Source organism: Pteropus alecto, unplaced genomic scaffold (genome assembly GCF_000325575.1).
Source record: "Pteropus alecto unplaced genomic scaffold, ASM32557v1 scaffold52, whole genome shotgun sequence".
Taxonomy (NCBI): Eukaryota; Metazoa; Chordata; class Mammalia; order Chiroptera; family Pteropodidae; genus Pteropus; species Pteropus alecto.
In genome coordinates this window covers 374,645-398,474 of record NW_006433941.1, presented here as the reverse complement: position 1 = coordinate 398,474, position 23,830 = coordinate 374,645, and the positions used below count along the sequence as shown (strand labels likewise).

The window sequence follows — 23,830 nt, the reverse complement described above, 5'->3', positions numbered from 1 at the left end:
GGGAAAGATGAGGGGAAATGTGCAGTTCTGTACATTGCTGGTGGGAATGTGAATTGAAACTTCCTTTTTAAAATAGTAAACTGTCAATATCTATTAAAAATTTAAATGTGTACATAATCTTGGATCTAAAAATATCATTTTCAGAAATCTAAAGGGAAAAAAATTACCAGCATATAAGAATATACAGAGAAGGATGTTAATTGCAAATTTTTAATGGCAAAAAAACAAAACAAAACAAAAAACACACTAGTTTGAATATTCATCACTAAGAAAATAGCTAAATAAGTCATAGTGTATACACACACACACATATATATGTATATATATTTATACATATATTCATACTTATTAAAAAGACTAAGTTAGATTTATAGCTACTAACCTGGAGAGATGTCTAGGATGTATTGTTAATTGAGAAAGCAAGTGGTAGATTAATATATATGACATAATTATTTTATAAACATACACACACATACATAAAACAAGTAACAGGGAAAATGCTGTATATGTGTGTTGGTATGATTATGAAGAAAGGAATGGAAAACTATATAATAGGTTCTAACATTGGCTTCCTTATCCTTATAACTTTTGTGGCCACTTGGCACGTAACAGAGTAAATAGTTTACAACAAATATCTTGATAAATATTGGTGAGAAGGGCAAACTGGGCACCTTCTTTGAAAGAGGGATTAGTTGCTGGGCAGGAAGGGGGAGAATTATTGGTGTTTCCTTGCTATATTTTCATATTTTTCACTGGTTACGGTGAACACATATTACTCTTATAATCTTTGAGGAGAAATTTAATATACTTTTTGGTAAAAACAGCAAATGTAAGAATCTACACAAGGATAGATGAAGCTGTTAAAATTTTTATTCTGATGTATTTGGATATTCGCATTCAGATCCCCTCTTAATACCACCCTCCCATGTCGACTGAAGAAGTAATTTTGAAAGAAATGAGATTCTTAACTGAGGAACATAAATCTGTGGTGAATGGGTAGAGGAGACACAGAGTAAAAGTGAAATCAGCATGAGAGAAGAGTTATACTTCACGAATAGCACTAGCTAGGTATTTGCTATTTACACAGGAGTTCAAATGACAAGTCAGCTTTACTCACAATGAATCTTGGATCTGAAATATTGGTTTAACTTTACTTGGTTCCATAGTACTGTAGGCTGAGATAATGAATTCTTTAAATCATTTTCAATGTTTCTAAGTCCAGAGAAAAATTATATCTGACTCTGAATGTCACCTGAATGCAAAGTCAAAGTCACCTACAAAGAGTGATCATAAAAAGATAAGCCAATGGACAACCTAACAAGACTAGATAGAGCCACAAAGAACAGAGATGTCGGCATGCAAAGTGGCTACTCTCTCTTTTAAAACTGCACATGATTAATATAACAGATACCCAGCATAGTTCCAGAAACATGAGATTTTTGTTCCTTGTATCTAAACCAATAATGATAGATCTGCACATATGTAGATGTATGTATACACAGAGTAGTATGAATGGTGAATTGCTAATTAAGCCCTATAAAACGTTTATGGGGAAAGGAGATGGGACACGTTTGACCATGTGTAATGAAGGGTCTCTACCATTCCTGAATGCAGAGGCTCATTTCTTAGAAAGAGACACTCCTCTTAACTAGTGCAAGTTTTCTCTTTGTGACTATCTCCTTGGCTAGCACTTCAACTTGGTAGATAAGTGTCTCCCAGGAAGCAAGGGATTGCTAAAAAACAAAACAAAACAAAACAAAACAAAACAAAACAAAACAAACCTCAGGAAATATTAAAGGGCACACAAAATAATTCAGTGTCAACTTTGAGTCAAGGGCTCATGTACTATATCTAAATTCTCAATGATTCTGTATGGCCTAGAAACTATTAGTTGGGACTCAGATGACTTACAAAAGCTTCAAGCAGAAACCAAGGTCATTTCCTCTTTGCCTACCATGCAGCAATGCCAATGACCACCCACCACTGCCTACCTTGTCTTTGTCACCATCAAAGCCCCAGCTCTCAGAACTCATCCCAGGTTCTTTGGAGATACTAGCAGTCAAGCTTAGGGCCAGTTAGTTTAAGTAGAGGCTGACTATTCAGGTTTTACTAGAATTCCAGTGAACAAAAAGGGCCTCCCTTAGAGCTCCCCTGTCTGTCCTGGTAGAGAGGAGCAAAGAGGGGGGTACCCTGCAAATCTCCACTCTGTTGGCAGCCTCCTCCATCTCTTCCCTGAGGGCATCAGCTTTGGCACCCGCAGGCTGTAAGCTGCTGGACAAACCTGAAGACTTGGAAGTCTGCTGCCACCTGATGGAAAATAGGAGAAAAAGAGGAGAGGTGTGAGACAGGTAGAGTCCTGGGGATATTGTGGGAAGGCTGAGAAAACAGCTGGTTACAAATATTACCCAGGGTACAATACCCCCTCATGTGAAAGGAGATGTAATGAAAAGGTACCAAGTACTAGAATAGGAGAATGGAAGTGGAGTTTCCACTCAACAGTTGTTGATAGAAGCTGAGAATCAGCTACCCCTTCACACAGTGGCAAGTCTTTCCCAGTTTGTCACCATTTTCCCTACTGTCTTTTGAACATTAAGCTCAAGTAACATCACCATTGCTTTCTCTGAAGCACAGTTTATGTCATTTCTTTAAGCTCCCTGCCTATACTGTGGGCATTTGAATTTGGAAACATTCACCTACTTGGCTGAAGCCAATTATGTACGCTAGGTGAGTCTGTAAACTAACAGCTTATAGGGATCAGCAAGTAAGAAAAATAAGTCAAATGGGTCATTATCTTGAAAACTACTCTACTAGATCCTGACTTCCTACTTGTAATAGGGACATGAGATATAAAACTATTTCTCAGCTTTAAGAAAAACAGTAGTATAAGAAGGATGACAAAGGGCAGCTGATGCCTGGCTGCAGTCTTGGAAAGTTAGGAGGGACACGGAGGGGAAGGGGAAGAGGGCAGAGAGTGAGCTGGGATGCTGCACTGTCAAGAAGGCAGTTGATCTTCATGGGGCTGATGGGCCCAGGCAGGAGGGTCGGTCATAGGTTGCCAGATATTTCCATTGACAAGAGAAGTTGGAAATTGTCATGTGAACTTTCCTGATGCAATGTGTCAACAGATTCAATAGTTTCTTTAAACACGATGCTGGCTAATAGTATACAGACCAAACTGGATAGCTCATCAGGCTCCATCCAATGTAGAAGAAAAAGGTGCAACATTACATAACTTCACTTTGAGAGTCAATAATCTAATCATTAGGTGTTTTCTCTACACATTTCTTTTCTCATTTGTTATATGCAGGACAAACGAAAGAGTGCAAGATTATGATACAAGATAGAGAAACTAAAGTTATCTCTGCTATTAGCAAAAAGTAGCAAAATAAAGGACTGTCATTTAATAAATGCACTTACGAGAAATACTTAAAAAGGCTTTGAGACATCAAGCCTGGCTTGAAACTCTAGAGACTGACACACATGTCCTAGGAAAGATTCTGTATGCAAGATAAAAATTCAGGGCAAATTAGAAAGGAAATAATCTGCTTAAAGATGTTTAAAAATCTAAGCTAATAGATAAAGGTTAGTAAAAATTCTTGGTCAATTCTTTCTTATAATGGTTTGCCCTGCAGAAATGAAATATTTAATTGATACCTCCAAGGTTTAACTATTTTAAATAAAGTATTGAAGTGCTGCAGTTTTCTTCTCAAATAAAATGTGAGATGCTGTGTTTGTAATTTAGATCTCGGATAATGAAAATACCTCTATGACAGATTGTGGGTGAGTCAAGCTACATCCGCCATCTGACTCATGCTACCTGAAGAAAAAACAACTAACCATATACAAGAATAAAAAATAAAGCGACTGTAAACACTATACTGATTTTATGGTTTTATAGATCTGTATTAGATTAAAAACCAAATTATACTTACTGTAAGTAAATTAAAATAAAAACATTTTCCAGAGTTATCTCTTTTTTCCTTATTTCCCTCTTCTCTCAAAATTCTGTCCTTTAGTCAATATCCTGGTAGTTTAAAATCATATACCTTTCCCCTCCCTGTTCAAGGAATTTTATTTGTAATATACAAGTAATCTATTTTGATACTACAAAATAGTGATAAGATATCCAAAATGGTCCCTTTGTTAGAATAACAAAATCTCAAGGGAAGCTTAAAAATTGTATAGGCGGTAATCTGCTGTGAAAAGTGACATTAATCATTTTCAAGGTCTGGTGGTCTTTTCTGTCAGTTGTTCTACAAATGAACTCTAGAATTGTGCTGCTCTGTTAAGAAGAAATTGATTTTGGACCAAGAGAAGAAACAGGGATTCTTGTCCTAGAAGAGTTTGAGCTTTAAAATTTGAAAAGCAGGAAGTTCATTTCTTCTCACTAAGGTAGCTGATATGACACCATCATTCTCTGGGAAAGATGCTATCACCATAATATACGACCTGGGGGAGAAGACAACAGAATATAAGCTTTAACAAAGGCTAGAAGAAAGAAAAAGGGCAGAAATAAGGATATGAAAAAGGGCAGAAATAAGGATATGAAATTTCAACGACCAGGAGAAGGGGGAAGAAGACAAATGCAAAAGTTCAGGGAAACAGAAACTACAGAAAAATTTTTGGAAGGCAAATGGGAAAGTTTCTTTAGTGGGACATTTATTATCTTATCTGTCCAGTCTTCTCCTTTCCTCTGTCACCAGCATCCTCCATTTTTATTATCTTATCTGTCCAGTCTTCTCCTTTCCTGTCACCAGCATCCTCCATTTTTTGAGGTCCTGTCCCACTACTGCTCTAATGCATGGGCCAAAAGGAGCTGCCAGTTTTGTGTGTCTCTCCCAGTAAATGGTCCAGGTAGAGATCCCTAATGCAAGCCATTCTTCACCACCATGGCCAAGTGACAGGCCAAGGAAGTGGCACATAAGCAACATTCAGACAAAGAGAGCCCCTCCTTTGTACATTTAGAATGAAAACAAAAGAAAAACACCTCATGCTGGGGAGACTCGAGCCCAAGGGACATCAAGTGACCATGGAGACAATGGCTCTAAGGAAAAGATGTCTATATGTAGAGAGAAGCAGAGGTGAGATGTGCAACTGCTCCTGGTGGCAATAAGACTCTGCTGCCAGTCCCAGAGGTACTAAAAATGGCCATAGTTCCACAATTCCACTTCTAGTTATCCACTTCTTTAATTCTGTGAGCTGCCCAGTATTCTTCCCCAAACTCCTGTTTTACTTCTATTAGTTCACTTGTATCCAAAGAAGGCAGATGGGTTGCTCAGGCTGCTATAACAAAATACCACAGACTGGGGGACTTAAACAATAGACGTTTATTTTCTCGCAGGGTTTGGGTTCTGAAGGCTCTCTTCCTGGCTTTCCGATGGCTTTCTCATTCTGTCTTCACAGGGCCTTTTCTCTGAATGCACATCAAGAGAGCTCTTGCTCTCTCTCACTTCTTATAAGGCCATCAACCCTAGTGGATTAGTACCACATCCTGATTTAAGCTTAACTGGGGGTTAGGGTTCCATATATGAATTTGAAGGGGACACAATTCAGTCCATAGCAATACCACCTAGAGGCAGCTATTCAGCACAAATGTTAAGTGTCCTGGACCCAGAGAGTTGACAGTGAGATACATTCCCCCCAAAACTGAGGCAGACTTTGGGAAGAAATGAGGCTCCTTCTTTAACCATTGCCAAACCAAACCTATAGCAGAAAAGAGGTTTATGTATCATTCACATTCATTTTAAATTCAATTGAGCATAAAGCTTCCTTGAGTTTATCTCCATTCTTCTTATTTATAATCTTTTATTTATCTTCTAAGCTTCAGTATTCTTTGACTGGCATATCAATAATTTATTCCTTTTTATTGCTGAATAATATTCCATTGTATATCATATTTTTTTAATCTACTTGAGAGACATTTGAGTTGTTTTCTGTTTTGATCAATTCTGATTAAAGCTGCTATGAATATTCATGTATAAACTTTTATGTTTGCTTTAATTCTCTTGGATAAACATGAATTCAAGGACTGGATCTTAAGATAGGTATTTGTTTAACATTTAAAAAATTGCCGTACTCTTTACCTAAGTGGCTGTGCCACCTTACATTCCCAACAGCATTGCAGAAGAGTTTCATCTGCTTCACATCCTTGCCAACAGTTTATATGGTCAGTATTTTTAATTTTTGTCATTTTAATGGGTGTGCAATGGTATTTCATTATTATTTTAATTAGCATAATGACTAATGCTCAACACCAACTAATGATGTTGACCATTTTTCATGTGCTTATTGGCCATTCATATCTTCTTAGTGAAGTGTTGCCTCAAATTTTTTCCCCATTTAAAAACCATACTGTTTGTATTTTTATTATTGAACTATAAGAGTTCTTTATAAATTCTGGATATGTCCTTTGAAAGATATGTGTATTGCAAATATTTTCTCCCATTCTATGACATAACTTTTCATTTTTTAAACAGTATCTTTCAAAGAGCAACATTTAAGAATTTTGATTGGGCCCAATTTGTTAACTTTTTATCATTCATGTTTTTTGTATACTAGGGAATCTTTGCCTACCCTTAATGTTGCAAATATTTTCCAGTGTTTTCCTCTAGAAATTGTACAGTTTAAGATTTTATACCACCTGTGCATAATCTTAGCTTCTTCCTTTGATCTCTGAGTCCTTGGGTCTTTCCTGGAAGGGTCAGTAGTACCTTCCACTTTTTTAACTTTTAAAAAAATTGCAATTATAGTTGTCATTCAATACTGTATTAGTTTCTGGTGTAAAGCATTGCAGTTAGACATTTATATAACTTAAAAAGTGATCCCCCTGATAAGTTTTACACTTGCATAATCTTAGCTTCTTCCTTTGATCTCTGAGTCCTTGGGTCTTTCCTGGAAGGGTCAGTAGTACCTTCCACTTTTTTAACTTTTAAAAAAATTGCAATTATAGTTGTCATTCAATACTGTATTAGTTTCTGGTGTAAAGCATTGCAGTTAGACATTTATATAACTTAAAAAGTGATCCCCCTGATAAGTCTTGTACCCAACTAACATCATGTATAGTTATTATAATATTATTGACTACATTCTCTAAGCTGTACTTTACATTTCCATTAATACTTTGTAAATGCCAATATGTACTTCTTAATCCCTTCACCTCTTTCACCCAGTCCCCCAATTCCCCTCATATCTGGCAACCATCAGTTTGCTCTCTGCATCTATAAATTTGCTTTTGTCTTACTTATTTATCTTGTTTTTTAATATTCCACATATAAGTGAAATCATATGGTATTTGTCCTTGTCTGACCTATTTCGCTTAGCACAACACCTTCTAGACCCACATGTTGTCCCAAATAGTAATGGCTGAGTAATATGCCATTTTTTTATATGTACCACTTCTTCTTTATCCATTTGTCTTTTCATTGGAGCATTTAATCCATTTACATTTAAAGTAATTGTTGAAAGGTATGTAGTTATTGCTATTTTATTAATTGCTTTCTAATTGTTTTTGTAGTTCTCTATTCCTTTTTTATTCTTGCTTGTTGTTGACTTTCTGCAGTGTTGTGTTTGGATTCCTTTCTCTTTATTTCTTGTATATTTTTGGATTGTGGTTACCATGAGCTTCCTATATACCAAGCTGTGTTTATAGCAGTCTATTTTAAGTTGATGGTCACTTAAGTTCAAACATTCTATAATCCCTACCATGTTTACTCACCCCTTCCACGTTTATGTTTTTCTCATTATATTTTACTTCGTGTGTGTGTGTATCCCTCAATTTACCATTGTAATTAATTATACATGGTCATCCTACTTTTGCCTTTTAACCTTTGTATTAGCTTTAGTGTTGGTTGATCTACTGCTTTTATTCTGTGTTTGCCTTCACCAGTGAGAATTGTTTTTCTTTACTATATTTTTTCATATTTTTAATTTTTTTCTTATTATTATTAAAGAAGTCCCTTTAACATTTCTTATTATTACTGGTTTGGTGGTGATGAACTCCAGCTTTTTCTTGTCTGGATCCTAGACTTTGGTATTATCTAAGGATATTAAAAGGCTTTTGAAGCAGAGAAGCCAGATTTACTTGAATAATGACAAACGTACACATTAGATTTAAACCTAATTAAACATTGGATAAATCTGTTGGATGTGGCAGTATCCACCAGAGTTGTGGTAGAATTCAAAGATCCAGTCACAGAACTATTGATCAAAATGTACTGAAAATATATAAAAGAGCTTGACTTTCTTAAAAGGCAGAGTGTGTCTCCACCTGGAATACACCGTTCAGTCTGGATAGTATAATTCATGAAGGACAGAACAGGACTAAAGAAAGCTTTGTCAATCATTAGGAGGATGCCACAAAGAATAGAATCTAACACGTACGGACTGGTTAAATAGCTAAGTAGTGTAGGGTGGAAGTGGGGGGTAGTGAAAACTAATTATTCCAGAAGAGTAATTGGTGATCCCTGTTATTCAATAGTGTTGCATTTGATCTTACTCTCACTGTTGTATCACAAAATGCAGTCCTCATGTTGAGTAAGAGCGAAGGGTTAGGGGAAAAAGCAGGAAGTTGGGTGGGTTGGCTTTTTCTTGTGGCTTGCAGCAAGGTCCTACAAGATGCATTAACCCAGGCTGGAAACGGCTAGTCTGAGATTAAAGGTAGAAGAGAGAGGACACCTTTGCTAAGACATTCCCTTTCATTCTGAAGTCTATAACCTAAACTGATGGAGAATCCATAACTGAGGCCTGGGGTTGGACTTTCCACCATGGTTACTAAAGCAGAGACCTGAAGAGGCAGTAACTAAGTTTTTGAAGGGCTGTACGGCCAATACTCTCCCTCCAAAGCAATCTTCAGCCCTCAAACTCACAATTACACAGAATAGTCTGTAAAAAACAACCAATATGATAAAGGAGATGGATCAGGTTTATATGAAGATTAAAAAAAATTTTTTTTTGATCTGAAACAAAAAGGTTGTAGGTCCGAATTGAAGTTTATAAGCATAGAAATTTGAGATGGGGTGGGGGTAGAGATTTCCTTACCAAATCTTAACATAACAGAGTATATGAGCTGAAAATATGAAAAAGTTGTTAAATCATGGATGAGGGTCTCTAATGACACTTCTCTAAGGCTCTAAAATCTACACACCACTTGGTGTCACCATTAAAAACAACACAAGACCAGACTGGCCATGGCTGCTACCTAGGAGTAACTCTCTTTCTCATAAGAAGACCAAACAGAAACACATAACTGGCGATGGCAATGATAAGCTTTGATGCTAGAATCCAGCCCGCTAACCAGAAGCTCTGTGCTAGAAATTTGGGTTTTCCTTACAGAAGCAAATCAGCCAGGGCTTCACAGAAGGAAATCGTTCTGCAAACGGGACTTGAACACTGCTATTGGAGGCAATTTTATGTGGCACACAGACATAGTGGTAAGTAACACCAAATCAATACTGCCCTCTATTCTTCCAGGTGCAAGGACAGACTCAGATGTGGGTAAGAATAACTATAGCAACTTTCCAATTCCTGCTCCTCTTCTTTTTTAATCAAAAAAGACAAGAATCACAGCCTTCCATAGGCAACGGAATCTAAAATTTAATAACACTGGCTTTGCTTTCATCCTGTTCATTTTTTATGTTTACCTGGTTATTTGTAGCAAAGGGCACTACTTTCAATTTACGATGTTATAACATTTTTTAAAAAATAGGTTCACTCTGAAAAAGTAAATCAATTTTTAAAAGATGTGTAAGCACAAATGGCAAAAATCATTCAGGTGGAATGAAGTTTGGGAAACACTAAGTTAACTTTTTTTTGAAACCTTTGTTTTTCTGCTGATCGAAGTTTTATTTCTGGTCTTGGAGGAATTGCTCAATATTTTTATTGGTCCAGATGCAGAATTCAAATGTCCCAATTAGTTACAGTAGCAGCCTCCTTTTATAAAGCACTTGGGATACATTGTGAGAAGCATGATCTCAAATGACACTCAAAACAACCTCTCCAGGTCAGCCCACAAATATTGTTTACTACCTGTGTACAGGTGAGCAGGCTATTCTGGGAGTTTAAGTGACTTGACCAAGGACACAGGTTTAGAAAATAGATGACTTAGATCTTGGTACTTTATCTCTGACTCCTAGTTCAGGAATCTATCCTACATCTCTCAGTCGAAGTATATTCTGTTTTCGTTTTTGTTTCTTTTTCTCAGAAAAAGATTATTAAAATTGACCTACAACGAACCAAATATAGAACCCAATAGTTACTTCCATATTAATATTCATGACTCTGCATTCTTTCAACTTGCAGACTTACACACACACACACCTACTTCTGTAAAAAATAAAAAGGCACATGGGCACAATCATGACATATGCCAGCCACAGTCAAAGCCATCTCAAAGCCTTTGGCACACCCCCTACATCCTCACCCCCCTACCACTATAACAAGAATTTTCTGGTGGATTCTGGAAGAAAGGTACAGAAGAGCAGCACTGTTGTAACGTTACCTCTCTCATAATGGTCTCAGGTTTAGGGAATGGCTACATAGAGAAGATTTCTGCACTGTCAGCTTCAGAAGAAGGTAAATTGGTCCCCAGAATTTGAAATTCTCCCCTCATTATAGACCTGACACATTATCGATGCTAGCACTTAGTCTCTTCTCCTGCTACTCTCCCGCTTTTCCTTCTACCCTGGCCATGCTGGCCTTCATCCTGTACCCTGAATATGTCAGTATTATTCCCTCCTCAGGCCTTTCCATTTGCTGTTCCCATTGTTATGGAAAGTTTTGCATCAGATCTTTGCATGGCTGCCTCCTCATTGTTTATGTCTCAGGTCAAGTGTCATCTCAGAAAAGCCCTCCTTGTGTTACCCTACCTAATGCTATTGCCCCCTTTCTCCAACATTCCCTTCCAAAATTACCCTGTGCCATTTCTTTATATGGCTCCGGCTGCCTGAGATTGTCTTGTATGTTTGCTCACTTGCCTGGAGTGTATCTCTCAAACTAGACTGCAGCTTCCTCAAGAGAGGGCCCAGTATTTCTGCTCCCTACTCTTACCTCCAGTGCCTGGAGTATTAAAAAAACACTTGGCGAATAAAACCAGACACACACTCACACACAAACTCCTACCCACAACCAAATGTGATCACCATTTCTTTAGAGAAACAGAAATGAAAGCAGAGGCCCTACTGTACCTTGTTCGTGAAGAATCCATGTCCAGCACCAACTTTGCTAAGTGTTTCCTCTGTTTTTGAATATTTGGGATTTCCACCTGTGGTTACAGAAGACAAAAGACAGTTGAATTAAAGCTCAAGATAAATTCTTAAGGAACTATTGATAGCCATGCAACAAGTTTGCTAGAGATCTCCCAATCCTTATTTTCAGATGAAATTCCTGGTTTCTTTTCCTGAGCTAAACTCTGCTCTTAATTTGCTGGACATCTGCCAGGAATCTCCATCAACTCAGACCATCTCAGAGGTTCTGTGCCTTCTTCTCACTTAGGCCTAGCCTCATTCCTGGTCTTAGCCAGCAAAAAACAGGGCTCAATCATCTCTCTCCTCACATGCATAAGGGCCAATGTGGGGGGAAAGCAGATCTGACACACAAACCTAATTCAAAACAGACAGCAGAAGGATAAAGAGAATGGCTCTCAGGAGACCTGAGATGCTACGAGGAATGCAATTAGGATATGTTTTTATAGAAATAAGATTTTTCCAAAGTAAATAATGAATAAACATTGACATGGCTTTTCTCAGCTATGAGAAGTTCTTCCATAGTGGTTGTATGGGGATGCTCTTTTTATATTTTTATTTCTAAAAATGACTTAACTGAACATTCCAGAGAGGGATTTTGGTTCCAGGCCCAGCAAAAGTGGGGCAGGATGTGAGAATTTAAAAGGAAAATTGGCCGTAATTGAACCAAAGTCATCTCAGGCTATGGCTTTTATAGAAGGAAAAAATGTGAAGTGTTCTGTGAAGTGCTTTCTATTCACTCTTCAAGCAGGGGTGAGTAATGAACTGAGTGTCAGGACTTCCAACAGGAAGAAGAAGGATACTGTCTGGGGCACCCTGCATTGTCACAGAGCCCAGAGTCACACGGAGAGTCACATGGGGAGTCACACGGCATCTTGTTTGTAAAAGCAAGCTCAACACCCAGGTCACATCAGCCCCTTGTATTTGCTTCAGGTTGGCTAGAACCCCAGACTATCTTTATCTTACAGGTAGGGGATGCCCTGTAACAGGACAGCATCTGAGAAGTCTAGAGCTGGTCTATATCAAAGCCCCATATCTAGAATTTTATTCCTGAATATTTTCAGGCACTTAGGCAATTAGTTACCCATACATTCTGCCCCATAAATAGCACCAGGGTAGATAGAGGTGCTGGTGGCAGTCCAGAAAGGAAACCGGACGTGGTCAAGGGCAATACTCTCCAATATGGCAGCCTTTATGTCATTTTAAATTCGAATGAAAAAAAAAATGACATAAAATTAAAAATTTAGTTCCTCAATCAAAAAACTAAACGTATTCCAAGAGCTCAATAGCCACAGAAAGCTAATGGCTATCACACTATTCTATGGGACAGTGCCATTAGGTTTTGTATGACCAATTAAAGGCAACTGGGAGGAGGTCCAGGGTTCAGAGCAAATAAAGTCTCCCAACCATTTCCTTTCTTACTTGATAAAATTTCACTTGTTTGAAGCTAACAAAATTGTCACATAAACATTAAGGTTTCCTTTTAATAAAATAGTTTTGTTTAGTGTCGTTTAAAGTCCAAGAGAAGAGACATAAATAGACAAACTCCAAGCAGCCTTACAGAGTCTCTTGGGCGCAGGGCCCCAGGACCTTGTGAGAAGGGTCTGTTGTTCATTTCACTGAAGACTTGAGATGGGTGGAGGACAGGGGTGGTGATGGCAGTGGAGACTCTGGTGGGGAAGGAAGTAATGCTGCCACCTTTACTCCTTTCTCCACTGAAGTGCCAACAGAGAGAAGTATAGGTGGGAGAAAGGAGGCAGCAAACAGCTAAAAAGACCACCATAATGGGGAATCCTGACCATGCAGTTGAGGGGTAATAACCTCTAATGAAAAACAGTGTCACAAAGTAGGGTGAGGGGTAGAAACGGTAATAAGGCTGGAGCAGAATGACAAAAGGGCCCACTGTTCTGTCCTTTCCTGCTCACTTAGGCCTAGCCTCATTCCACTTCTTACCTCAGCCAGCAGGAACAGGGGCTCAATCACATCTCTCTCCACCTGCAATTCAAAATGAATCAGCTCCTGAGCCAGCTTGTCCTCTGTCTCTCCACAGAGTTTCAGCATCTTCCTGAAATAGAAGGGTAAGAAAACCCATACTGAATACCCTAGAAAGCAAGATGTCACCTGCGTCATATTGTCATTGGCTTCTGGCTGGGTACATTTTCACAAGACAGTGTTAAAAATTGGTTGATTTCTGCTTTTTCCACCATCTTGGAGCCTGTGGAGGCCTGCTGAGAACAGGACTTCTAAAACGACAAATATGTCTGGAAGGCTATGGTCTAAGGCCATTTTTGCTGGCTATAAGCGGCGTCTCTGGAACCAGAGGAAATACATAGTTCTTCTTAAAATTGAAGGTGTTTATACCCAAGATGAGACTGAGTTTTATGGGTACAAGGCAAAGAACCATACAGTGACTCCTGGTGGCAAATTGAACAAAGCCAAGGTAATGTGGGAAAGGTAACTCATGCTCATGAGAACAGTGGCATGGTTCGTGCCAAACTCCGAAGCAACTTTTCTGCTAAGGCCGCTGGACACAGAATCTGTGTAATGTTGTACCCTTAACAGATTTAAATTTATTCAAAGTAAATAAAGTGGATTTGTTCTCTTGAAAAAAAAAAAAATACTGGTTGATTTCCATGGCATCCAACTACCAACCTGTTCCATCCATTTTCATTTCTGAAATTATCAATTTTTTTTTAAATGATGCTAAGTCCCTACTGTGTGCCTAGGGTAAATGGGACATATAGGGAAACATAAGAGAGATGTGGAGAGAACAGACTTACACGTGCCAAATCAATAGGCCTAAAATGAGCCAGATGCTTCTATCTCCCTAAGAGCACTGAAGAAACTAGCTAAAATGGATGCACAAACAAATCAACATCTTCAAAATATATCAAAAACTAAATTTCTATTTTTTCTATTAGAATCCATTAAAAAACCAATTTCAATAGCCTCTAAAAGAAAGAAAATTCTTTCTCCTAAACTATGTAAACTTATTTAATGCAGGATGAATAGACAATTATCCAATGGAAAATTGGAATGGAAAAACCAGTCCAAAATTTATTAATAATGAGCAAATAACAAAAGACTTGAATGAACAGAAAGTTATACCATGTTCCTAGATGAGAGAATACAATGTTTAAAAGATGTTAATTACCCATGAATGGTATACAGGCAGTCCTCCTTTTGCATGGTATATATTAACTGAAAGTCATGTAAAAAGTTTTTATAAATGAATGAGAGTATGAGAAGAGGCCATTTGTTATTCTAGGGTGAGTGTGTACCCTTCCTATCCATATTTTACACTTTTTACCAAACATGTGTGTTCACATATAATATATAAAACTGCTACATCACTTAGTGTAAAAAGTTAACATAAGGGTTTAGCACTGAATCTCTTCTTCTATTACTTGCTTTTTAATTTCACATTATCTTTGGGGTTTAGCCACCATGATACATGCAGAATTAGATCCTTTTGCTGTATAGAATTCCATTCTATGAATATACCACCATTTATTAAGCCTCCCCATAGTCAACAATGTGTAGCTATTCCATGCAGTGCTGCAGTGCATATGTGCAGTCTCTTTTGCATGTGTGAGAATTTTTCTGTGCACAGGAGAGAAGATGTGTATACCCTTAACCTTACTAGAGATGACCAATTGCCCTTGAAATGATACTAACTTCACTCTCACTGCTGCAAATGAGGGTTCCTAATGCTCTGTCCTTTTGCCAACCCTTGGTACTGGTAGAAATTTCAATTTTTGCCAAGTTGGTGGATACAAAATATTATCTCATTCTGGTTTTAATTTGTATTCCCTGACTACCGGTAAGACTGAATATCTTTTCATGTTTTGGGCCATTCAAAATCCCTCTTCCATAAAGTGCCCACTCATATTCTTTGGCTATTTTTGTATCAGAATCTATTTATTTGAATTTATTTCAGGAGTCTTTATATACCAATAGATATGTGTATGGATGTAGAGTGGATTCAAATTCTTTTTCAAATCTGCTACAAATGTCAACTCCCAGGCTGTGGTTTATCTTTGTAGATTTTTAATGGTGTCTTTTATCTGATTTTTCTATTATTTGCCTCCGTATTTCTAATGCCACTTTTTTTTTTTAATTTGAAACATTAGTTATTGACTATCAACTATGGAAAATGAGAATTTAGCTATCTTTACATTTCCCCTCTGTCCATTCATTCAGTATTTACACAACATTTTGACCCCATATGCTATTCAGAGTAAAGCTGGGTAGTGTATTATCGTTACTGGTCTTTCTTATATATTTATTCGTTCCCTCTGGAGTTAACAATTACCTTGTTTTGATTTGTTTGGTTTTCTATGACCTGATTGAACCTGAAATCTTCTGTTACTTTTCTAATTTGTCTCTTCAGACAATGAACCACATTTGATGTAAATGAATTTCATCTTCTTGAATTAGTCTCTCTCAGACCTGTGTCAGTCTAGACTAGAGTTCGCCTTGTATCCCTGGGCACAGCTATCTTCCTGAAATCTTCCCTCACAATTTCCTGGGATTCTCTTTCTCTCTGTCTTATGATGACTTGTTCTGTTTCCTATACTCAATGTCTACCTTTCTTGGTCACTCCCTCATTTTGGAGCACATCTTGCTTTAGCAACCTGAGAAATTGTGGGTGGGAAGTCAACTTTTGAGACCTTGCACATCACAACATTCTCTTTTACTTTTACAATGATTGACATCTAGGCAGGATACTGAATTCTGTAGAGCATCATATCCCTTCAGGGTTGTGAAGGTATTGTTCAATAATCTGCTAATTTCCATTGTTGCTTTTGGCAGATCTGAAAGCATTCAGAATTGTGATCCTCTATATATGACAATTTATTTTCTCTGAAAGGCTGTAGAATCTTATTTGTCACTAGTATTCACTAGTGGTAGGCCCTGACATAGGTTTAATTTTTTTCTATTGTATTAGGAGCTCAATGGGCCCTTAGATGTAGAAATGCACATTCTTCAGTTCTGGAATACTCTTTCAGAAGGTGATGATGATGATGATTTCTCCCTTTCCTTTTCTCAGAACTCTTGTCACTAAAGCCTAAGACTTCCTCTACTTTTCCAACTTTTCTATTTTTCTTCTTGCTCTCTTTTCTAGATTTTTTTCAACTTTATTTTCCAAATCTTCTACTGATAATGTCATATTTTTCATTTCTATGAAGCTTGCTTTGTTCTCTGAATGTTATTTACTATAAAGATTTTTTATTAACATTCTATTTTTTATCTAATAGAGGCATTATTTTCCTGAAAATATTGATTGTTTTCCTGAAATCCTCCTCTCTCATACAATATCTATTTCTTCCTAATTTTACTTTATTATTTTCTCAGTTGTTTTAGTATCTAGGTTTCAGGTTAGAGATCCTACACAAATGTCTCATGACCTCTGGTGCCTGTCTATATTTAAGGGTGGAGACTAAGCAGCTCAGAGAATGTGAGTGAAAGTCATCAGCAGGATGATCCATCTGGGACATTCATTGGAGCTCTGCTTCCTTCAATATCTTCAGGTCTAGTTCATTCCTGTTGCGCTGGTCAGATATCTCGAAGAAGGCTCTTCTACTTTTCTGCCTAGAGAGTAGAGGCCTGGGGGCTGCATGAGTAGAGAAAGACAGCTGAAGAGTCTCAGCATCTGGCTGCATTACAGCACTTAAGTCTCTTCTTTAATGACCCTTACCTGGTATCCCTAGAGGGAGACACTGTTTTGCCCCCTCCAGAGAATTAAGCTCCAGAATCTGGCCGGGAAGGGAGGTAAGGGGATGAGAGTCTCTCAAAGGTGAGATAAGTGCTGGGTTTGAGCAATCCAAGTAGTACTTGAATGGCTTTTTACTGACATTCATGATTTCAATCACCTCCTCACCCGCAAAGACCCACTATTCCAGAGATGCCTGGTACCACCAATACCGAGCCTTGTCAGTATTTCAGAGAGTAGATAATGTTGACTCTCTGCATATCCTCCTTTTGCCTTAGCAGCCAGGTTTAGGGGACTTGCTAAGTCAGTTCTCAGTCGATTATATGTTTTATACTTCACAAAATTATGCTACTGTTGTCTTCTTTCCTGTTTTTCCTGCCTTTGTGGATTTATGTCTTTTAAGAGAAAAAAACTATTAAAGTGGATTTGGAAGGGAACAAAATCAGATGTGCGTATTCAGTCTGTCATCTTTACCTGGGTGTCCTCAATCCCTTTACTCTCAATCTTGCTGTGCCATGTTTTAGCTGTAACTCTTAGAAACAGCATATGACAATTTCATGTTTGTCCACCTGAGATTCTCCATATTATGAACAGTTGAGTTTATTCCATTTACATCTCTTATGATTACAGATATATATTCAGCAACTGCTGTTACCTTCATTTTCTGTGTTCTATTCATTATGCTTTTCTTTGCTTTTTTCTTTTAGTCCCTTTTTATATTTTATTTATTTCCCTTTTCATCCTTTTACTAATTTTGAAGTTATGCATTCTATTTCTATTCTTTTTGTGGTTACTCTTATTTTTCTAACAGGCACATTTACTTTAAATTTAAATGTAATATCTTTATCTTCCTCTCAATACAAAAACGTAAAACACTAATTCCTCTTTCAATGTTTCATGTTATTATTTTCCAATATTTTAGTTTCACTTTGCTGTAAACATCCCCCAAATTAATTATTATATTGCTACTTTTAGTTCATGGTTATTTATATTTCTTTGCACTGAAGGGTGAATATGTCACCCCAAAATATGCCACAATGGCATAAGGATTATTTTGAGCTGAAGACAATTGAGAAGAAGTGGATACAAAATAAGCTTTCTGCCCACCCCACCCACCATTGGCTAGAAGGAGGACGTAAATTTATAAAAGTGTCCCCTTTTCCCTCTCTACCAGGATGGGCAAAATTTAATCACCAGAGACAGTTCTAGACTCTCAGAAACCTAGAGAAGGCACCAAAGGAATAGCAGACCTTACTAAGTAAGCCTTTATGTTCCATAATTCCCCCATATATTTGCCTTCCCACAATTTGTCACCCCAGAAACTCAAATTTCTTTTCCCTTGTGTTGCCACTTCTTTAAAAATTATTGTTCTTTTGTTAAGATTGTATAGAAGCTCAAGTTCTAGCCACCCCTTTGAGTTATTAATCATTGAGTTCTCCCATGTGTACACACTGTACACAGTAATAAAATCTGTATGCTTTTCTCTTATTTGTCTTTTGACAATTTAATTTGCAGAGCCACAGTAAAGGAACCTAAAATGGGTAGAGGGAAAAGAGTTTTTTTCATTTCCATACCACATTCACTTTTTTTAAAAAAATGCTATCCTGATACTTACATTTCATTCCTTTCTTTCTATTTCAAATGAACCTAACTAGTTCTTTCAGTGAGGATATATGAGTAGTAAATTCTCTAAATGTTTGCCTGAAAATATCTTTATTATTCTTTTATTCTTGAATAATGCTTTAATTTATCGTAGACTCTAGTTTTCATATATTTTGGCTCAATACTTGAAGATTTTCCTCCGTTATTTCCTGGCATTTATTTTGGCTGATGAATAAAGAGTCTCTTATCAGTCTAATTGCTCTTTTATATTTATCTTTTTCTCTAGTTAAATTTACATTTCTCTCTTTTGGTTAATAATTGGTTTTACTACGATGTGTCCAGGAATGATTTCTATTTGTTCATCTCAAGCAGGACTTTTTGTGCTTCTTAAATCTAAAGACCATGTTTTTCTTCAAATCTAGAAAAGAAAAATTCAACCATAAACGTCCCTTCTGCATATCTTCTTCTTCAGGAACTACTACTAGACATAGTTTTGTATTCTATCCTTTGTGCCTCTCTATTTAATACTGCCTACACCCTTATTTCATTCTATTCATTCTAGAGAGTGACTGCAGATATGCTTTCAAGTCCACCAATTCTCTATTTGAGTGCAATTTTCAGTTTATCTCAATTAAGTTTTGATTTTTTAATTTTTATTTACTTTTTTTTGCACTTAGTGAAGTTTTATTGAGTAACTGAATGGACTTTTGCGTTAATAAATTAATCTGATGGTCATTTTCCAATGTGCGAAAGCTGGTTCAGATAATAGAACTTTATCACAAAAATCCCCATCATGGAAACCCAGAATGCCAAGATGATGCTCATCCAATTAAGTTTTTAAGTTACAGTAAGTATAACTTGAATTTTAAAAATTTCTATTGTTTTATTTTCTTCAATTCTGCTTATTCTTTTTTTATTTTGTCTGAGTCTTCTGTCAGAAATTATTTTGTTCTTACTTAATTTTTTAAATTGAAGCATAATTGACATACAGCGTTATATTAATTTCAGGTGTACAGCACAATAATTCAATATTTGTACATACTGCAAAATGATCACCACAATAAATCTAGTTAAAACTTTATTCTTAAAAATATGGAATGCTTCACAAATTCATCCCTACACAGGGGCCATACTAACCTTCTATGTATCATTCCATTGTTAGTATATGTGCTGCCATAGCAAACGCTGTCTTTATTTAATTTTTAAATTTCATTTTAAACATAATTACATTTTATTTCATACTGTCTTATTATCTTAGTTCTTAGGGTAAAAATTCTCCCACTGATTGTGCCTGAGGATTCTCTCTCATGATGATTCTATTTTTGGTTTGTTTTTATTTGTGAACTCAAAATCAGCCAGGGTTGTTCTTCTGGGAATCCCATAAGTTCTGACATTTGACATTCATATTTGCTTCTGCTGGAGCCTTAGGGATTTCAACTGTCCTTCAACAGTTTTATGATAATTTCTCCCCTTGTGAGTTGCCTTGCTGCACAGACAATGTAAATATAACTTTGGGGCCTGAAGTTTTGATTTCTCACTGATAATGTTTTCTTCTTCTCCACCCAGGCCTCGGCCAGACTGAAGATGTCCTCAGTACTTCCCTGAGCAGTTCTAGTCCCCTTTAACAGATGGGGACTTACCTAGAGTTAGCAAACCCACATGTGGTGTCACCTTACCCAAGAAGTGTGTCATCTCCCAGGATAGCTGACCCTTCCATCAAACACTGAGCCAGTGTTGTCAAAGGCAATTTTTTCTGAAAAGGAAAAAAAAAAAGGTTGTAATGAAAACTACTTTCAACAGTCACCTGCTTACTCTAAAAGAGCAAAAAGTCAAATACTCACCTAGATACTATATTAGCTAATAAACAAAATGGCTTTATGTTTAAAACCTAAAAATTTATAGCATTTAATGATGGGTTAGACTCAGAGATGTCGAAATTCAGAAAATTAAAACTGAATTAAATTTGTCAGTTTGGAAAATAAGGTTTACAAACTGCATTTTAACACAAGTGGCATAGCAACAAGAAGAAAAGAAAATTTCAAAAATTTTTAACAAAATGAGAGCAATGCTTTAGTTTCCCAAAACTAATCTCTCACCTGAGAAATACATTAGCCTCATTTCATAAATGAGCCAACTTATGGTTAAGAAGGAAAGAAAAAAGTGTTCACATACAATTACAGTACAAAGAACGTAAGCGTCAAGATAAAGGCATACTCCGAAGAAGATATAAAATAGCTAAGAAGCACATGAAAATATACTTATCATCATTAGTCATTAGGGAAATCCATATCAAAGCTACAGTGAGATACCACCTCACACTAGGATGGCTATATTAATAATATATATTTTTAAAAATCAGAAAATAAGTATTGGGAAGTATATGGAAACACTGGAACCTTCTTGCACTGCTGGTGAAAATGTACAATGGTGTAGCACTGTGGAAAAGTTTGGCACTATGTCAGTAAGTTAAAACAACTGCCATTTGACCTAGCAATTCCACTCTTGGGTATAAACTCACAATAACTGAAAACAGATGGTCAAAGAAAAACATGTGCATAAATGTGAATAGCAGCACTACTCACAATAGCCAAAAGATGGAAACAGCTCAACTGTTTAAATGGATGAATGGATAAACAAATGTGGCATATCTATACAATGGAATACTATCCAGCCATAAAAAGGAATGAAGTCTTAATACATGCTACAACATGGATGAACTTTGAAAACATCATGTTAAGTGAAATAAGCCAGACAGAAAGGGGCATATATTGTATGATTCTATTTATATGAAATGCCCTAAATAAACAAAGCCTAAAGGACGGAACATAGGTTAGTGGTTGCCAGGGGCTGGGGGTAGGGGGAACAAGGAGTGACTGCTTAATGAGTATGAGGTTTCCTTTTGGGGTGATGAGAATGTTCTGGAATTAGATGATGGTAGTTGCACACTATTGTGAATGCATTAAATGTCACTGCATTGTACAATTTAAAATAGTTAAACTAGTAAGTTTTATGTTATGTGGGGAAGGAGGAAGGAAGGGAGGGAGCAAGAAGCCTGTTATTACTACAGGAGTGTAACATGACCCAGTCCCTCCTTACTATCAACAAGCCCTCTCCTTGCTGAGCCAAAACTATCCAGCACACACTCAAAACAAGGTTAAGAACTGCTAGCATATCTTCAGGTCTTCCGGTCCACACTGATACACAGATAGCTCTTCAAATGGAAAGTGATTGAACTTCATCCAATCCAGAGCATTATTACACAGAGAGCTTCAGTTATAATTTACTTACTAATCCAGTATTTATGGAGTGCCTACCCAGGTACTACATCTGTGGTAAATGAGATTAGACACTGCCCTCACAAAACTTACATTCCAGTGGAGGAGGACAAATAATAAATACAGAAACTATGAAGGAGATCATTTCAAATAGCTAGAAGTGCCGTGGAAAAGAGAAAGCAGCATAAAGGGTAGAGTGAGCAGCTGTGGGGTATGAAGCCATGATGAAGGAGGACCTCTTAGAAGGAGTGACATTTAAGATGCAATCTGAAGTAAGAGAACAAGTCAGCCACGCCTCAAGAAGATCTGGAAAAAAACATCTTAGGTAGAGAAAATTGCAAGTGTAAAGGCCCTGAGATGAGAAATAGCATGGTCAGCTCAAGGTTCCCAGGGAGGTCAACATGGCTGGAGCACAGTGCGTGACAGGGAAAGCGGTGGAGGAAGAAGGCAGAGGTGAGATCATGTGGGCCTTGCTGGCCAGAGGCAGGTGCTGGAGTTTCACTCCAAGGGCATTTGGGGACCACTGAAGGGCTTGTTTAAGAAGAGCACGATCAGATTAAAATAACTCCAATCCTGAGACAGACAACTGAGCGACTTGAGAGAGGGATGAACTCAGAGACAGATTTTCAGAGCTCCATCCACTAGAACTTAGGAATCTGGTTTGAACATCTCCAGGCCACCTGGACCCTCTAAGGTTTCTCCGGGAAGAGCTTAGGAGAGAGGTCAACCCCCAAGAGTGATATGGAAGTTCAAGTGGTTCTTGAGGTAAGTCAAAGTGGAGAGAGCCGAATATACTTGTGTGGAGAAGGCCTTCAAAGGGTCTAAAATGTAGTTCCTCCCTGCCCTTAGACACGTCCACTCCACTGAAGTCATATGCCTTTTACTCAGGTGATAAACTTACTACCCCATCATTTCAAATAAAATGAGACATTCTTCTTGATAAAAACTAGACCAGGCAATTCAGTATTTAAATATCCAAATTTAAACACCACTTTCTGGTTGTCCTACAAAGCTATTAGGTACAAGTTCCCAGAGACTTAATTAAAGGCACAGGAAACAGTATCTTAGGAGAGCATCTACTCTCACCTCGCCTATTAAAAAAAAGTTATTTAAAGCACTTTTTAGAAAAAAATATGTCTGAAGTGGTTAAAAAAAAAGTAAAGAAAAAGAATTGAACAGGTATAATTATTAACGCTCACAGAGAGAGCATGGTTTAAGGTATTTCTTAATCAGGGGTTATTTTGTTCCCCCAGGGACATTTAGCAATGTCTGGAGACATTTTTGGTTGTCACAGTGTGAGGAACAATACTAGCATCTAGTGAGTAAAGGCTAAAGTTTCTGCTAAACATCCTACAATGCACAGAACAGTCCCTTGAAATAACAAATTACCCAGCCCAAAACATAAAGGGTACCTAGGTTGAGAAACGTGGCCTATGGAAAGGTCTTCAACCTGCAAATTCCTAAAATAGTCTAATAACCAACCAATGAGGTGTCCCTGCCCCCGCCCCCACTGAATTGGTCAGTTCACATGAAAAGCCCATTTGTTTTATACCGAGCACACGGAGCCCCATGACTCGGCTTTAGGGCAGGACTATGGCTTTTCCGAGTCCTTCTTCAGAATTTGACAAGGAAGCAAGGTAAGAGAGGATCTTGCCTATAAGACTGAAGGGAACTTCTAATAGCCCAGAAGTTGACATCTTTTAGGGAAATATATCTACCAGTCAATAAGTACAGTTTTTCCAAATATGGAAAAGGGTTAGTTCAATTAGCCCTGTCAGTGAGTAAAGCAGAAACTGTTCCCGCTGCTGAGTAAATAAGTGAAGATCAAGATCAACATAACAAGAACGGCCTCTGAGGACCACAGGGCTGATCGGCATCCTGGAGGAGGATGGGATGGGACAGCCAAGTATCTGTCCTCCAAAATCCATGCTGGAAAACCAGCCTGAAATGGTACAAGTGTAGGGGCCCTCCTCCTGAGCCAGGGAGGCAACATTATTTTT

The 23,830-nt window shown here is 37.5% G+C and overlaps 1 protein-coding gene and 2 pseudogenes across 6 annotated transcripts in view; 1 reads left to right on the top strand and 2 right to left on the bottom strand.

Annotated features, from left to right (window-relative positions):
• The window catches only part of ARHGAP44 (Rho GTPase activating protein 44), a 176,390-nt gene that overhangs the window by 50,612 nt on the left and 101,948 nt on the right, over positions 1 to 23,830 (bottom strand). For 5 of the 6 annotated variants that reach the window (XM_025044357.1, XM_025044355.1, XM_015586683.2 and 2 more), the window contains 4 exons: positions 20,232 to 20,308; positions 13,191 to 13,302; positions 11,181 to 11,257; positions 2,190 to 2,307 (listed from right to left, as the gene is read on the bottom strand). In XM_025044357.1, coding sequence (XP_024900125.1) covers positions 2,190 to 2,307; positions 11,181 to 11,257; positions 13,191 to 13,302; positions 20,232 to 20,272 — 348 coding nt within the window. In that variant the 5' untranslated portion in view covers positions 20,273 to 20,308. The remainder of the gene's footprint in view (positions 1 to 2,189; positions 2,308 to 11,180; positions 11,258 to 13,190; positions 13,303 to 20,231; positions 20,309 to 23,830) is intronic. The other variant, XM_025044358.1, reaches the window with a different exon arrangement.
• On the top strand, positions 13,447 to 13,805 carry LOC102888069 (annotated as a pseudogene).
• Positions 19,642 to 19,737, bottom strand: LOC112477053 (annotated as a pseudogene).